This window comes from Rhamphochromis longiceps, linkage group LG9 (assembly GCF_057381845.1).
Source record: "Rhamphochromis longiceps isolate RC_006_pf linkage group LG9, R_longiceps_female_GT1.1, whole genome shotgun sequence".
NCBI lineage: Eukaryota > Metazoa > Chordata > Actinopteri > Cichliformes > Cichlidae > Rhamphochromis > Rhamphochromis longiceps.
In genome coordinates, this window is record NC_140565.1 from 24,980,335 (window position 1) to 24,997,263 (window position 16,929).

At 40.4% G+C, this 16,929-nt stretch overlaps 2 protein-coding genes across 4 annotated transcripts in view; one reads left to right on the forward strand and one right to left on the reverse strand.

The window, feature by feature from the left end:
* dnajc13 (dnaJ homolog subfamily C member 13) overlaps positions 1–2,196 on the reverse strand; it is a 32,374-nt gene extending 30,178 nt beyond the window's left edge. For all 3 annotated transcript variants that reach the window (XM_085419030.1, XM_085419029.1, XM_085419031.1), the window contains exon 1: positions 2,034–2,196. The gene's annotated coding sequence lies outside the window, so the exon portion shown is untranslated. The remainder of the gene's footprint in view (positions 1–2,033) is intronic.
* A 3,810-nt stretch (positions 2,197–6,006) lies between these two features.
* On the forward strand, positions 6,007–13,653 carry lztfl1 (leucine zipper transcription factor-like 1). The gene is made up of 10 exons (XM_085419032.1): positions 6,007–6,281; positions 6,600–6,724; positions 6,869–7,063; positions 10,584–10,641; positions 11,053–11,124; positions 11,238–11,303; positions 11,396–11,473; positions 11,768–11,944; positions 12,369–12,472; positions 12,652–13,653. Exons 1-10 carry the CDS (start codon positions 6,279–6,281, stop codon positions 12,668–12,670), a joined length of 897 nt encoding a protein of 298 aa, XP_085275158.1. The 5' UTR covers positions 6,007–6,278; the 3' UTR covers positions 12,671–13,653.
* The last annotated feature ends 3,276 nt before the right edge of the window (positions 13,654–16,929 follow it).

The following is a 16,929-nucleotide window of genomic DNA, read 5'->3' on the forward strand; positions in this document are numbered from 1 at the left end:
AAAAATAAATCACTGTAATTTTACTTCCAGACTAGGACAGGTGCACAAGGATTAACAGGTTTGCTTTTCCAGCTGACAATAAAAACAAAACAGAACATTACTTTAAGTAGCGGACAGTTAACGATAAACCAGTCACCAGAACACAGTAGAGAAAAGGTGGGAAAAACTGCCTCTGCTATCCTTAGTGCAGTAAATTGTAAGCGACTGCAATGTGACAAGGGGAACCTGTGTCAGCATTCTGCCAGGATCCTGGAAAAAAAATCTGACTCCAGTTTTCCTTCCTCTCCAGATCGGAGTGCAAATAAAGCAGGGAGCAGCAAAATTATTCATCTATGCATTTATCACAGTTTCTTGTTTTTTACCGAGGACCAGACACAATATTAGGCAAATTTTAAGTATGGCAACACAGGATGAGGATCTTCCAAAGTTTTAAAGGTTTGACATCGCTGTTTCAGGAAGAATAAAGAAATAATTTATTTCCCTCCGAATATACCGTCATGTAACTGTATAATCTCATACAGGCAGATGTTAGCATGAGGGACTGCATAGACTGTGCTTTGCTGCAGCACAGAGCAGAGCAGTTTTATTACATTACTGGGATGAGTGTGCTGCTACGACTGTGGAAAAGAAAAAAACAAGGTAGATTCCAGTGCTGGGTCATGTGATTTACCCCTCCCTGTACCCATCTGTCCCTTTTTGCCCTTATCAACAGCAAATTATTCCTGGTCTATCCTCAAACACATTTTAACAAAACAGAAAAAAGAAATATGAGATAGGCGAACCCAGCACACTGCAAGCAAAGCACATAATCAACATGACAACTTGATCCAAACAGATTTTCACAACTTTTCCTTTAACAAATACAGTTTTTAATAATCAAAGGTCTTGTTATGTGGATGTCTGTGACAATTTCCGCAATCCCACAGAGGATACTGGGGTGTCCTTTTTACCAAATATCTTTATCTAATACCATGTTACTCACAAGGAACTACCCAACTAGACTGCAGCCACAGGTTGTATCCATCACAACAATTTGATCAGGTAACTCTCAGTACTCTACATACTATAAAAATACTATTTAGTTTACAAGGCTAGGTCACCTGTTTCCTTTGGAAAGCAGATGGCTGACAAACTTTAGCATCAGAGTGGGTGCAAGGGTCAAAATATCATGTGCTATGACATCACTATATGGCTCTAACAGGTTTTTTAAATACCTTTAGTTTAAATTCTCTTCTCTGCAATGATATTAGTGAAGCTCATGTAAATTAAAAGGCGCAATGCTCGAGTAGGGAAACACATGAAGGATGCAGACCTTCAGAACCATATAAAATCTTATATCTAGGCCAGGCCAGGCCAAACACATAATATGAGCTTGATAATCTTATTTTCACCTGTTTTGGGTTTTTTGTGCCCTGCAGATATATTGCAACACACACCGACATTAGCCAACTATATGAAACAATCTCTAAACCGAGACGGGAACTTAGTTTGCATTATCTTCTGTGGATCTGCAAGGATTTTATGCAAATATCTTCTCGAAAACTATCATTTCTTCTCTCTTTTTTAAAAAACAGCTAACTAGAAATATAAAACTAACAGTTACACGAAATAGGCTGAAATGGCAAACAGCAATTCTTAAATTGTGTGCAGGTTGTGCGCTGGCTGCTGATCTGTCAAGTAAATCCATGACAAACAGCATTAACGTTACCAAGCAGTTAGCCAGACTGGTTCATTTCAGCAGGCCTACGCGGTTCACTGTCAGGCTAAGCACGGCGGCATAGTTTTGCGACGTCGACACTTGCTGTTCCGCTTAACTACAGTGACCAGCCGATATACTTTGTTATCAGCGTCTGTTTGACAAATGCAGAAAAAGGGGCTGTGGCAGGCCAGTGCTTGGGTTAGCCACCAGCTAACGGCTAACTAGCACATCACTCAGGTTTTACGGACGAACTAGCTAGTCGCATTAGCGACAGGGTTCAATCAAGCAAACATTGGAGAAGCAGACAGTGGCAGGCGCTAACGGCCGCGTTTACCTGTAAAATCGCTAACGGGTGTTATTCGTAGCCGTCCCTCAGCCCCCCACCCTCCTCTGACTGTGCCCGGTGCGTCTCAGTTTTCCCAGTGTGATGCTGAAGGTGCTCAGTTACGCCGTATTCCCCCCCCAACTGGACTCAGGACGCTGCCATATTCCTCATACCAAAAGTGTGCTACTGCGCAAGCGTGAGGCCTGCCTGTCATGCGGCTGTCAGCTGATTGGTTTGTCAGGAACCAACATTGTGAAGATACCTGATACCAGATCGGTTATTACGTCGAATCATTCTATTTTTCAATTGGTACATACCTTCGAAACTGACCTCGGAACAGTTCAGCGATGCCATATACTGCGGAAGGGGTTTATTACTGGAAATCTCTAGTTTCTTTTAGAGAAGAAATGACCGAATATGCGACCACAGACATAATACTTACATTTCCCTTTTCACCAAATAGTCGAGCACATACAGATTACACACGTAAAGAAGTGAAGGTACTATTAAAAAATTCAAGTAAAGAGGTATAAATAAGAATAAGTAGTTTGCAAAATTATGCACGATCAGGGAATGAAAACGGAGTACAGCTCCTCTACTTGCAAGTAGCCTGTTGTATAATTATTACTCCAAATAACCTTCATGACTAAAAGTGTCTGCTTATTTTTCATCAAAGTTATGTATGACGAAAATATAGGGATAGTCGAAGGGATGCTTGGTAAACTGGACAGCAGATTAAACCTCGCTGATTCCTTTATATTTTACTATTTACCTCTTAATCTTACAAAAAAAAATTTGCAGAAAGAGAGGGGAAATAGCTGGAAAGAACATATTTCTGAACAGTAGCCTGTTCAATAAAACGCAACTCCTGGGATAAATACAACTATTCTGCCCCCTAGGGACACTTTCCCATCAATGCAGCAATTCCTTTTGCTCAGGCATAGTATTCATACAGCCAGTTTCCCGCACATGGGTTAAGCCTGTTCCTAAAGTAGAAGAAACATTAAATGAGGATCTCCACTTAAAAACACTAGACCGAATCGGTGTCTGACAGAGAAGTTCCAGAGCATAATAAAGGACACAGATATGTCAGGCACACTCAAACAACTTTAAATAAACACGTAGAAAACAGTATTTTTCATCCTTCCCCAGTAATCCTAACATGAATCTACACACTGCTTACTGCACTGTGTTATTTTTACATCATTTTATGTATTTTATTGCTCATTATATTTCATTACTTTTTTTGCATTCATATTCATTTTTTTCTCTTTCCATTCACTTTCCATGCATTTGGTCTTGAAATGACTCACATTCGTATAATATTACATTTCTTTTTGACACATTGTTCATATTTCAGCTGCCCATCAAAGTAAACTACCTGAATACAATGTTAAACTGTGAACAGCCTACAAAGAAACAACTGAGATGTATAACAGGACCATCATAAAGGCCTCTAAGAAAAAGTAACAATTTGTTACTCTTTAAAAAGTTACTCTCGCGTGTAACTTTACTGTTTTTCAACCCCTGTCTGAATTTTTAAGTAACTCACCGTGACTGCAGGTAAAGAGGAAACATCTTTGCCTTGTTACTGACTGTTACTGACAGATGTTGCAAACTAAACTTGAGCAGTGCAGCAGTCACGTTATAAGCCATCTGATTAGGTGACTAACCATGCGCTGCCCGTTAGTCTAATTTAATTAGAGCTAGAGAGACATGAGGGGGAGAAAAAAAACATTTCCGTCTTTTTCCATGGAGTCAAATGGAGGGTGAAGTTCTTGAGGATGAGAAGACAGTGCCAATCAGTGAAGCTTTTATTTGGCTCAGATGATGTCCACTGCATTTGACTGATGGAGAAACAGACCAGACGATCAACAGAATCTGAAAGACTACAAAAAGACTAACTGTCTAGTAAATGAGAAATTAAAAGCATTGCAATCTGTTGCTGAAAATATTAAATTTTGATATTTAGAACTTTATGGTCTTTACAAAATGTATAGCTGAGAGTTTGGCTTTGTTGTTACAACCCTCTGGGTTAGACTGGACAGGGTTCCTGTGTTTGTGGTTTGTGCTCCTGTCATACTTTTTTTTCTAGCCAGATGGTGCCACCTACTGCTGTATACTGTGCAATGAATGAGCTCAGGCAGGTACTTGCTGCATAATAAATACTTTGGTAGTGAGACTTGATATTATGTGTGATTTGGATATAAAGGCAGGAGGCCAAACTGGAGGTGACAGAATTGAAGATGTTAAGATTTTCACTGGGCAAAATGAGTACATCACAGGGACAGCTCAGGCTGAGTGCTTTGGAGACAAAGTTAGAGAAGAAAGGCTCAGATGGTTAGGGCATGTGCAGAGGAGGGGTTGTGGATATACTAGGGAAAGGGTGTTGAAGATGGAGCTGCCGGGAAGTCCACATAGAGGATTAATGGATGTGTGCTAGGAATAAGTGGAGATGGAGGCAGGTAATGCGGTGTGGTGATCCCTAAAGGAAAAAAAACCAGAAGAAGACAATTTAGGCTTTTTGCAATCACAAGACAAGAGACGGAAAAATAAAGTTGAGACGAAATGAGAGGAAAAAACAAATTGCATGTAATGATCGAAATGATTAATTAGTATTTCAAACTCTTACTTGCTTTCCTGGCTAATTTTCTATTAGTAAAACATTTTCAGTTCTCAGTGCAACACCTCCAAAGATTTTTACACTACATATGTAGTGTTTGGCTCATAAAAGTGTGAAGGTGCTGTGTCTCTTCACACTGTCCTCCTCTTACATGGTCTGCTTTTATTCTCTGTGTGTGTGTGTGTGTGGGGGGGGGGGGGGGGGGGGGGGGGGGGGGTTGTGTGGGAGGGAGTAATGTGATTCTGTTCCTATTTTTCCCGCATAAGGCTTCACTATTGCAACATTTCTATGACATACATCTGTCTGTTCCCACAGTCCCACACATTTTATCCTCTGTTTTCTGGGAATCACCCTATATTTTCTCACAGCTGCAAATCAGTGATGAGACACAACAAGTAGCAAGATGGTGAGAATCTCTACTCAGAGAATCTCAATGAGAGAGAAGATTTGAAAGATGAAGGGGAAGAGTTGTCAGAACATAAATCCATTCTCTCCCCTTTATAGCACAGTGCAGCCAATAGACAGCAAGGCAGGGAGAGAGTGAAGGGGAATGACACAGGGAATGGCCTGGATCAGATTCAGACCCCTGCAATGAGGACTCTAAGCACACCGGTGCTCAATCAGGTGTGCTACAGTAGCGCTGTCAATTCAGTCTTATAATGAGTTTATGACTGACCATCAGTCACATTCAGTGCAAACCCATCTGCAACTAGAAAGGGTAGAAATGTGGATGCCAAAAAAATGGTGAAACTGAATAGTCATATGATCGCCAATAGTCATCCATTTAGAAAATCATCCTGATCGGGAGATGTTCGATATCTAAATACTGCTCTAGATTCAGTAGCACCAAAAATAAGAGCTGCATTATGTGTATGTGTGTCCAAGACAGACATTAAGACACAGTATACATGCATTAATTGAATGTAGACTGGGTATATATGTATATGGAACACACACCAAAACTCTGCTTCTCATGTGTTTATAGGCTTTCACAAATGGGCTAGTTCTTTAGTGGGGCTGAAATTTTGACTGGGATGAATCTTGTCAAAACACTGAACTGCGAAGCAGACAACTGAATGACTTGATTACCGACTACTTTTGAGGCAGTTAAAGGCAGATAGCGTGTTCTATGTTGAGATCGAATTAACGTAGAACAACAACAAGACTAAACAACTACCCTTAAATTAAAACCAGTTTAAAAAAAATCTTATAGTGAATATCACACACGTGTGTATATGAAATGTTGTTAAGATGAGGCAGTTAATGTTGTTTTGGGATTCACTTTTTGTTTCAAATCTTTACGTAGCGCCATTGAATGCACCTCTGGTAACCAAGGTGATGACGCTCTTTTCCGTTACCAAGGCATTCTCAATGCAAACACTAGCTGCTAGGAGGCTAGCAAATCTGCTTGATAGTCTTATAGCTGTCATATAACCTTTGTTTAGCCTCGTCGAATGTAATTATAAGAGATTTTCAACAACACTCGATTCCAGCATTTCACCGCTGGTTTTCAGTCTGCTCACTGAATGATCTAAATTATAGCCAGAAAAACCCATTTTTTCCCTCTTTTGGAGCAGCTCAGTCTTCAAGCTAGCTAACTTAGTTACGTTAACGTTAGCTGCACAGCCATCATGGTAAGTAGCTGAAATGATTTGCTGTACAGGCCACCTGTTCGCTTTTAGGAGTTTAGCATGCTAGACGCCTAGCCCTGTGCTCTAAAGCTGAATCAAAAGACGAGTGAACCGCTAATGTTAGCGAGCAACCCTTTATATACATAAATAGTACGCTGGATGTGCAAGCCCATGTGAAAAGGCCCTGCTGCATATTAGCAAGAGAAAATCCTCTTCAAGTTAGCTAATTATCTGCTTGTTTATGTACACCTTATTTGTGTTCATTTTTTATTCTGTGTGCCGATCTTTGCTTAAAATCAAAATTCTCTTATCTTCGTGTAGGCTGAATTTGGATTTAATGAACACCATCAGAATGAAATCATCAATTATATGCGATTTGCACGTTCAAAGAGAGTTCTAAGGCTCAAAACTATCGACTCATGCTTCGAGGAGCTCAAAGATAGCAGGTGACTGGTCATTTCTTCTCTTTTCTCACGTTACTTCCGTTCAGTTGTCTATATAAAGTAGATATGCAGGGAAAATGAAATTAGAAGTGCTTTTCGGTTCAGATGTACCTGAAACATTTCCAATTTACGTGCATTTTTGTGAAGGCTTGTGGAGGAAACCTTCACAGTGGACGAGGTGAAGGAGATGCTGGACGAGCTGCAGGCGGTGGTGCGTGGGGAGGTGGAGATGGAGCTCATCAACACAGCCCACACCAATGTGCTGCTGCTTAGGCAGCTTTTCTCCCAGGCGGAAAAGTTTTACCTACGACTACAGAGTGATATCTCGGAGCTGGAAAACAGGTGGTCTATCTAGAAATTGCTTATCAGATATATATAGACAAACGGACATACAGTGCTGTGAGAAAATATTTGCCCCCCTTCCTGATTTTTTTATATGTTTCAGATCATCAAACAAATTGTAATACTAGACAAAGATAACCTGGATAATTACAAAATGTACTGCAGGTCTTACTTGCCTCAGTTAGGGTCAGTGTTCATTACTAAACAATAAGAAAGATGCTGGGCAAAAATGGCATCCATGGGAGAGTTCCGAGGTGAAAACCACTGCTGCCCCCTCCCCCCCCCCCCCCCCCCCCCCCAAAAAAAACCCCAAAACAAAACAAAAAAAACACAAAGGCTTTGTCCTACATTTACCAAAATCATCTTGATGATTTATGACAACATTCCGTGGACTGATTAGACAAAAACTGAACTTTTTGGCAGGTTTGAGTGCCGTTATGTGTGGCATAAAAGTAACACAGCATTTCATAAAAAGAGCATCATACCTGTGCAAACAGTCAAAAATGTTAGTGTTGGTGGTCTGGAGCTGCTTTGCTGCTTCAGGACCTGCATGACTTGCTGTAATTGATGGAATTCTGTCGTCTACCAGAAAATCCTCAAGAAGAACATCTGGCCGTCAGTTCATGCCCTGAATCTTAAGCACATTTAAGTTATGCGACAGGACAGTGATCCCAAACACCATGACTTGGATTGGCCAAGTCAGCGTTTGGACTTAAATCAAACTGAAATGCTTTTGCATGACTTTAAACACGTCATCCATGCTGGTAAACTCTCCAGTTTGGATGAACTAAAGTAATTCTGCAAAGAACAGTGGGCCAAAATTTGTTACACTGAAGCTGAAAGAGCCTCCTACTTGAAGTCAAAGGAGCTTGCAAAGAAAAGTGTCTGGACTTCTTTAAGTTACTTGAAGACGTTTCACCTCTCATCCGAGAAGCTGCTTCAGTTCTACGGTCAAATGGTGGAGAGTCCCAGATATAAACCTACTTGAAAGCACTCTTCTGTCTGACCACTAGGTTGTGCAGGGGATGTGAAATGTTATTCATTATTCTGAGGTCTTTGTTCAACACCCTCCTCTCATACACTAACTGTGGGGGCAGCAGAGTAGTTCACAGTGCCAACCTTCCTGATCATGGCATTTTTTTTAGGCATCAATGGAAAGATGCCTAAAAAAGATGCCTTTAAAAAAAAGGAAGAATAGTCTTTGTGACATTTTTAATGTCTACATTTTTATTATGTTTATTGTGGGATTATTTATCATTGCGTGCTGAATGGTTGGCTTATCTGAACAAGCCTCTCAGCAGTTAGGCCTTTTTACATAGACAGGAGGTAGTTAAAATGATGTGATAGGGGTCATGTCACAGCAATGTAAAAAGTAAGCTTCATGTTAAAGAGAAAGGTTCCACCACACTGTATCATAGACCACTTCCTCTGCAGTGCTGCTCAGATTTAGATCGTGTACATGTTACATGCCAGGTAAAAAGGTCACTGCCAGCCCTCGCTGTCAGTTTAACCCTTTTTTTCCATTACGCTTGTTTCTCACTTTTTTTTTTTTTTTGCAGGGATGTTCAGTTAGCCTGAAAACCACAACATGCACACGCACTATGCAGTGTGGGTAAACTGAGCTGTGAATTTAGATAAGCCTTAGCATTAAAAGTAATATTAAAAAGCATAATGGAAACGTGCAACCTCAGAAAAGTGCATGACCTTTTTTTTATAATTTGCAGAGGAGACCGTTAGGCCTTTTAACATTTGAACATTTTTTCAAGGCTATTTCTGGATATGTTTAGTATCAGAAACAAATACAGATATATTTGTAGTGTTTTTTTTTTTAAAACTGTGAAACTATTTGCAAAAGATTTGAATTACTTAAGTCTGCTACTTTAATTTCACAAAAATTACAACGCTAATATTTATTGACAGTAATAATCATTAGCAAGTGGCACAAAGCCATTTGCTTACAATAACATATGTATTAATTAAACCTGAAAGATAATTCTTGTGTTCTTCTTTAACAAGTGTGCCAGATGTTCTTCAGAGAATGTTTTTTTTCATATTACAAGCCCAAACATGGAGAAATGAGGGCGTGCACATGTGATACCAGAAACAAAGCTACATCACATGTGAACCGTTGTCAGAATATTGCACTCTTTGGCACAAAGGTATCAGGGCTTTCTGGCTCAAGTATGCCTATATCTCAGAGCAACAGAATTGGGTATATGAAGGGTGCACAATGGTATGGAGCCGCGGGGCTCCGTAACTTTTGTCTTGTTGCATGTGCATGATGTCCTCTTGTGGGACCTCTCTTGACCGCAGGAAACGCTCTAAATCCTCCTCCATGTCTGCTCTCGAGGGAGATCCCGAGTTACTTTTGTGAGATACCACAAATGTAACTCGGGATCTCGCAAAGCCTTTTGCGAATCTTGCAAAAGTTCATTTTCATTTTTTTTTGTCCAATGTCCCTTGCGAGCCTCCGTAGAGGCCCCAACCCTCACCCATCATCCCTCACTCCATCCCTCTCCAAAAAATAAAAAACAAACAAACAAAAAGTTCAGATAGCAAAAACTGACAGTGCCACAGGTTGTAGGCTTCACTTCTGAAATGAGCAAGCTTTTGATTTAAAATTCAAATTTCATGGTCACGCTTAAGCCCAAACCGCACGTCGACCGGTCCTTTTTTTCACGAGTGAGGATATGAAGGCAACTTTTTTTCTTTATCTCAGTCAGATAACATCAGCTTGCTGTCCAAATGTCCTACTTACGATGACCTAATGACCCAGACCCGGGGTCCAGGTTGCTCAGTGCAGCGCCCCATGGCTCATACACAAGTATAAACGCACCGCCTGTTTTCTGTGACACTCTGATGAACTTCATAAATGAATGTGACCTCTTCTCACCTTTCACCTTGTTAACACACTGTGTGTGTTCTTTGGAAAAGTAGTTTTGTAATATGCGAACAGTGGGTGGATGAATAACCTCCAAAGCCTTTTTTTCACAGGGCTCAGCTGTACGTGACTTATACGGTGTCTAAAGCTAGGAATACGCCCCATATCACAGGCTACGTGTCTTCATCTGCTATTTAAAACCACATTACAGCTTTTCAGAAGCCTGATCTGCTCACCACAAGCGTGCATCTTAAAACATGAGTGCTAAACTGCCACCAAGAGATAGGGTGTTAAGTTTCCCTGCCAAACATTTAGATGGTAGATCGCTGTAATGTTCAAAAACATAAACATCGACATTGTGGTGACAAGTTAGCTGATGTGAGGAGATCACACAGATTGTCATATCAGTGCACCCAGTGTAGCATCTAAGTGCTGTTTACAGTAACCCTACATTTGTCATAATAAATAAACTGTCATAATTTTTCTCTGCATGTAATATTTTTCATTTTCGGTCTTATTATGCAATATCATGTCTTCACTGTTGTTCAGCACTTTGTGACTGTTAGGTCTGTGAAAAGCACTATATAAATAAATGTTACTTCTATCGTCTAATGCTTTGTTATCGTCTGACCCGTACAGGGAGCTGTTGGAGCAAGTGGCTGAATTTGAGAAGACTGACTTTAAAACCACCGATAAGGTGAGCATAAGGTGCAGTTTTGGCACGTGTGAGAGCTTCAAACATTACCGCTGAGATATTCGTCATTGATCATGTGTCCCTAGCGTATTTGTACCCACAGTTGGTAACTAGAGAGGCGTGCAGCTGCTTCTGTGCATTTTAAATAGTTTTCTGTACCTGTCTATAGTAGCCTGGTGGTTACTTACTCACACATCACTGAGGTTGACAAGTGGTTTTATCACATACCGTTTTATGACAAACAAAATGAACTGCTCTTTCATGACTCTGACGAAATGATCACATTTATGGGAAAGTGAATGACTTGCCTAAATGGTGTTGATTTTTTTTTTTTTGTTTTGTTTTACAGTTACATACCAGTTAGATAAAGAACAATTGACCATCTAATCTTTGTTATTTAAAAATATCCCCCAGATAAACAAAGAAACAAGCAAACCCAAGTTGGCCCCTCTGAATGAAAGTGGAGTGTCTGAACTTCTCAACAAGGTAAAGAAATGTGGTACATTATATGGATTGCTTCCATAGATTCACTGGGATGTTGGATTGTCCGCATGTTTACATAGTAAACCACAGCTACTGTATCTTTAATACTTCTTCAGGAGATAGTGAGACTACAACAGGAAAATGACAAACTGAGAGCGAGGCTCCGGACTTTAGAATCCCAGGTACACAAATAACAATTTAAACAACGTGCTATCTTACTCCTGCTTGATAGCGATAGTTGTGTTGTTAATTCTCTTCCTGCTTGATTGTTTAGGCCATGAGTGCACTAGATGAGAAATCCAGGGCAGAGAGAGCTCTGAAAGACCTTCAGAGAGTGCAAGGGGAACAGCAGGTACGTTTCCAAAAGTGGCTTTCAGTCAGCAAGTGTCATCTTCTCACTTTTTCTTTTTTTTGGGTCTCGGTTTGCGTTCCATTTCGCTACTTTCGTTTGTTTAACTTTACAGTTTTTCGTTTTCATATAAATGTTTTCTGCCATTTGCTTTTATCTGCCAACTTGGACCTAAATGGTATGTATCCACATGGTCAAAGTGTGTATTTTGTCGTCGTTAGAAATAGATTTTTTTAGTCTTGATGTCACAACTCATTCAAAAAAAGGTGAGGTAACGGTGTTGCCATTCCCTTTAAGGTGGCTGCTCAATCCAAGGAAATCAACAGTCTAGAGGACACAGTGGCAGCTCTGAAAGAGGACTACGAAAGGTCTCTCAGCGCCAACGTGGCAACCCAGAAAGATTTGCAGGACAACCTGATCTCTTCCAAACATGAGCTTCTGCGAGTGCAAGAGCAGCTGGCCTTGGCAGAGAAAGTGAGCAACTTTGGTCTCTTCCAGGAATTGAAAGTAACGAGCAAACATATAGTTAACACCCACAAAATGTCAAGTGTTGTTGTTGCTGTTCTACCCAGTTATTATTGAAGTTGTGAGACAATGAGGGTGTCATGAAGTCTGCGAACATGACACGCAAAAGGCCTTTCTTGCTGTTTACGAATCTCTCCTTGCTCTTCATCAGCCAGTTCCTATTTTGCAAGTGGCACTGCGGAAGCAAACGTTTTTTCATGTTCACTTTCCTGTCATGAGTTTCTAAGCAAAAGGTCATGCAATTGAATGTTGTACTCGCCGCCTGATGCCATTGGGACAGTTGGTCAGGTGCACTGAGCAATCTGTGCTGTTTTTCTCACGTTTGAATGTGTGTGTGTGTGCGTTTGTGTGTGTGTGTGTGTGTTGCGCGCAGGAGCTGGAGAAGAAGTTCCAGCAAACTGCGGCCTACCGCAACATGAAGGAGATTCTAACCAAGAAGAACGAGCAGATCAAAGAGATTAGGAAACGATTGCAGAGGTGAGTCTATGATTGTGAGATTATCCAAATCTAGTAGGTAAAAATGAATCAGCACCCTTGAAAATAAAATCATACGGCATCCCAGTGTAGTCATAATATATAATACTAATAAGCTAATTGTGAGATTTTCCTTCTCTTGTTCATGTTTGACTAATTTCAGATTTTGCTCTCTGTTTCAGATATGAGCCTAATGAGTGAGCTCCACCCCGGACAGCTGGTTTAACAGATGTTTGCGGGTATAAAGTGGGACCAAGATTTACGACTGTGGTTTGGATACGAAACCATCTGATCTTTTGCTGTAAGACAAGAGAGACAGGAAAAAAAGCTCTTCCACAAGGAAACTGTTATTCACGCTTTGTCTGGCATTTTCACTAGTAATCGGCTTTAGTAAAGAGTAGGAGCTGGAAGCACACACACACACACACACACACACAAATGTAGTAGTGATGGCCGAGCTTTCTTTTTCCGTGTCTCAATTCAGAGCTCACTTACAGTAGCTAGCAGACTTCCCTCTGTGCTCTATGCAATTACCAACACGTCCCAGTTTGAAGAGGCCTTGTCTGTTTGCTGAATTTGACAGATACGTTTTTGTCTGCCGGAAGCTTTGCAGTCTTATTATTGTGTGATCATAGGTTAAAATATTTGGCATTCATGCATCAGGTGATTACTGATATCCTGCTGATTAGTCTTAATCTCAGCAGCCCCGTTTTCTAGTGAACTTGGCATCGCTTTTGAGTTACATGCAGTTTCAAGCAAATCCAAGCCACAGAAAAAAGTTTATTGATCTGTTGCGGTTCATCTGATTTGTTACCTAAGCATTTAATAGTATTTCACACCAAATACCTACAGTGTTTCTTTTTTTTGTTTTTTTTTCCCAATGCGTGAAAACCCGGAGCTTTTACTTTTCTGCTCTTGCCTATTAAATGACATGAATAATGATTTACAGTGATTTCCCTACTTCCCCTTCAAAATCGCATAGAATATTTTTGTGTGGAATCTCTATCCATGTACTTTTCGTATTGCTGTGGGCGATGGAGTGTAAGAGGAAAAAAAAATATATTTACATGATGTTCATGAAGTAATGCTCTTGTAGAGTATGACACATCTACCCTATATTACACTAGATGTGTGTTTGTTTGTATTGTGCAAAGTATGGGGTAATAAAAGCTGGTACTAAAATATGTCGTCGGTTTTATGAAAGTTTCTTCTTCACATTTAACTTCAGCTGATATCATACACTAAACAGACACTTTACTGCATGAACATGTTTCTAGTGCACTAGTAACCTGACCCTCGTTTTGCCTTCAGAACTGCATAATTCTTCATGGCACAGATTCAGCACGATACTGGAAACATTCCTCAGAGATTTTGGTTCATATACATGATGTGACTATCTGGTTCCACCACATCCCAAAGATGCTCTACTGGATTGAGGTCTGGTGACTGGAAACCATTTGAGCACAGTGAACTCAGTGTCACGCTCAATAAACCAGTTTAAGATCACTGGAGCTTTGTGGTACACTGATGTCTGTGGTCGTAAAAGGATTGACATGGTCAGCAACAATACTCAGGTAGGCTGTGGCATCTAAATGATGCTCAGTTAATATTAGGGAGCCCAAAGTGTGCCAATTCAATATCCCCCACACCATTACACCACCACCAGAAGCCTGAACCACTGATACAAGTAGGTCGGATCCATGCTTTCATGTTGTTTATACTAAATTATGACCCCACCATCCGAATATTGTAGAGGATCATCCGACCCGGCAACATTTTTCTGTTTTTCTGCTGTCCAATCTTGGTCGTGCTATGTCAATTACAGCCTTGGTGTTCTGTCATTTAACTAACAGGAATGCCAACTTTAGCCCATTTGCTTCGACGTTTGATGTGTGCTGCATTCAGAAATGCTCTTCTACATATTTTGTTATTTGAGTAACTTACCTTCCTTTCAGCTCAAAGCATCTGGGAATTTTTGTCTGACTGGGACTCACTGTATATTTTCTCTTTTTATTTTTTTTCCTTTGTAAACGGGAGTGGAAAAATCCCAGTAAATCAGCAGTTTCTGAAAATCAGATTTGATGATTAGAGATTCCCCTTAACAAACTGTTGAATAGGTCCACCTAACAACGTGGGAGTTGAGTGTGTTTGATTAAAAATACTCACCCTATTCATTTAAAACAAAAAAAAAGTCGATGTAGTGAATGCCATGCCACACACACGGCACGTTTGTGTAATCTGTACCAGGGGGCGCCACAATGCAGTAATACAAAAATACACATGCACAAATAAATGTATCTCATTATAACCTTGAAAAAACTCAGTTTGGGCAACAGGTGCTTGATGTCAGTGACTTTGCAGCCTGTTGTCACTGCACTGGTTACTCACAAGTACTTAAAATATTTTTTCTTTTCCCTTTTTTCAAGTTACAGATGCAATTGTGTTTTGTGTGTTGACCCATGTATGTTTTTTTCAGGCCAGTAAGTAAGACTAGATGCTAATGCTGCCACACTAAGACACCCAGGAACAACAAAGCACAAAACTACATGTTTTTAACTACAAATCTGTGGGCAGGAGTATTATTATGTTTATGGATTCTGTATTATTTCATGCTAAATCAGCAAGGGGTTTTAGTAAAGTACCACCAAAAAAAAATAAATAAATAAATTACCTGTTAAGAAGATTCCGGGGGGTAAAATGACCATGAGGTAAATCTCTCTGATGATACTCGTAATAATAGTGCTGACTGATATTATTTGCACAAAAGAATTGCTGTTGTTGTAGAGTTTACCATATCTAATCTGCTTTGCTTATCTTGAGAAACATGTGTTTTGTTTCCCTGTTTCTCCTAACCAAAGTAGACCAAGATAGCACCAAAATAAGAAACAGTGGTCACCAGCAAGTCAACCGTCAAACCTTTTTGTTTTCACTGAAACCCTTAAAAGCCACAGCGTCCTGAATTAAACTCATGTGAGTTATGCATCTTGCACAGAACTTATGCACATGAGGTGGTCCTCCTTTCATACGTGTTGAAGGAGGGAGTAGGTGAGAAACACACTACGTGCTTATACGAGCTGTAAACTCATAACAATGATGATGCTTTAAAACCCATTAGCGCTGCTCTGATTCAGAAAGATGGCATCTACATTATTTCTTCTCCACCACCTAATGAAAGTTGTGTTTAGCAAAAAAATAAATAAATCCTTGCCCTATATTTGCATGTAGTCGCGTGCTTGTGGTGCAGCTAAAGAGTAAACAAGACGGGGATTGAGAACCGCTGGTTGGTTCGGATAGGATGCACAAGCTAAGCTGCTGTACAACAGACTGACAATAAATCACAGCAGCAGGCACAGGAAGTGGTGACTTGTATGTACCAAGCAGAGTCTCTTGCACTGCTGAGAGAAGTCACAGCACTTTCCCACAGTATGGGGCAATAGTTAATTCAGAGTAGTGAAGCTGGTGAAGAACAGCTTCCTGCTCACTGACAAGGCATCAAAGGGGTTTTCTCAGTTTCACTAGCAACGCAGAAGCTTCTGGTTTTCTACAGAATCATGAAGCAGACATTTGCTGGTGCTGGTGGGGAGAGTTTCAGACTGTAAATGTCCTAAAACAAAGATGGTTGGACTTTTAGTGGAAGAAAAGACTGCGGCAATCTACGCTAATCTCAGGTTTCGATGTTAGCGCTGGCATATTTACACCCACATGGCATTCAGTAACTACAGAGCAGTGTAACATTCCTGTTCAATCTTGCCCTGAACTTGTACTAGGGTGATTTAGCAGTCACGTATCACAAGCCATATTTGATCACTATTTGTCCTGCAGGTGATGTTAATGTAAGTGTAAAGGTGTATGGCAGTGTATTGATAGCTGAGATATTACATTTGTCTGTTAATCCATCCATGTTGCTTGGATTCGTTAAACAAAAGACAAACTCAACAACGCTGCCGTCTCTCAAGATTTCTGAATCGCCCCAGTAACCATAATGTGGCAGAATCATAACACCGTGGAACCAGTAGGTATGTTTTATTTGACATTGTTACATCAACTGCTGCTTCCAGGTTGGTTCCCTTCTCTCATATCCTTTGTCTCTGCCTTTATCTCTGTGACGCCGGCTACCTCACTATCACTGTGGGAACATTGTTGTAAAAAGGTTAGGCCTGCATATCTCAGCTTCCCGGGCCCGCTCGATATCACTCAGTAACTGGCAGTTGCTAAGAGATGAGACAGATGACAACAAAGAGATACTGGAAGCAGCTTTTAGTCACTTCTGAGAATAACTGCTTAAAGCAGTTGTTTTTTATCTTGCTTTTTCTGTGAAATAAAATGGCACATACATGCTGAGTTCACAAAACGACTCAAAGTTTGCCTCTCTGTGCTACGAGGATCTCCAGTTGTAAGTGTAACACACATAATCCTGGTTTAGCTGAAGTGATTGGGAGGTTTTTCCCCCTCTTGTTCAT

What these genes read in the sequence shown, in the direction of transcription:
- lztfl1 (XM_085419032.1), top strand. An exon ending in ATCTCGGAGCTGGAAAACAG is followed by an intron (nt 7,064 to 10,583) that starts GTGGTCTATCTA and finishes TGACCCGTACAG; the next exon opens with GGAGCTGTTGGAGCAAGTGG. An exon ending in TCCGGACTTTAGAATCCCAG is followed by an intron (nt 11,304 to 11,395) that starts GTACACAAATAA and finishes TTGATTGTTTAG; the next exon opens with GCCATGAGTGCACTAGATGA.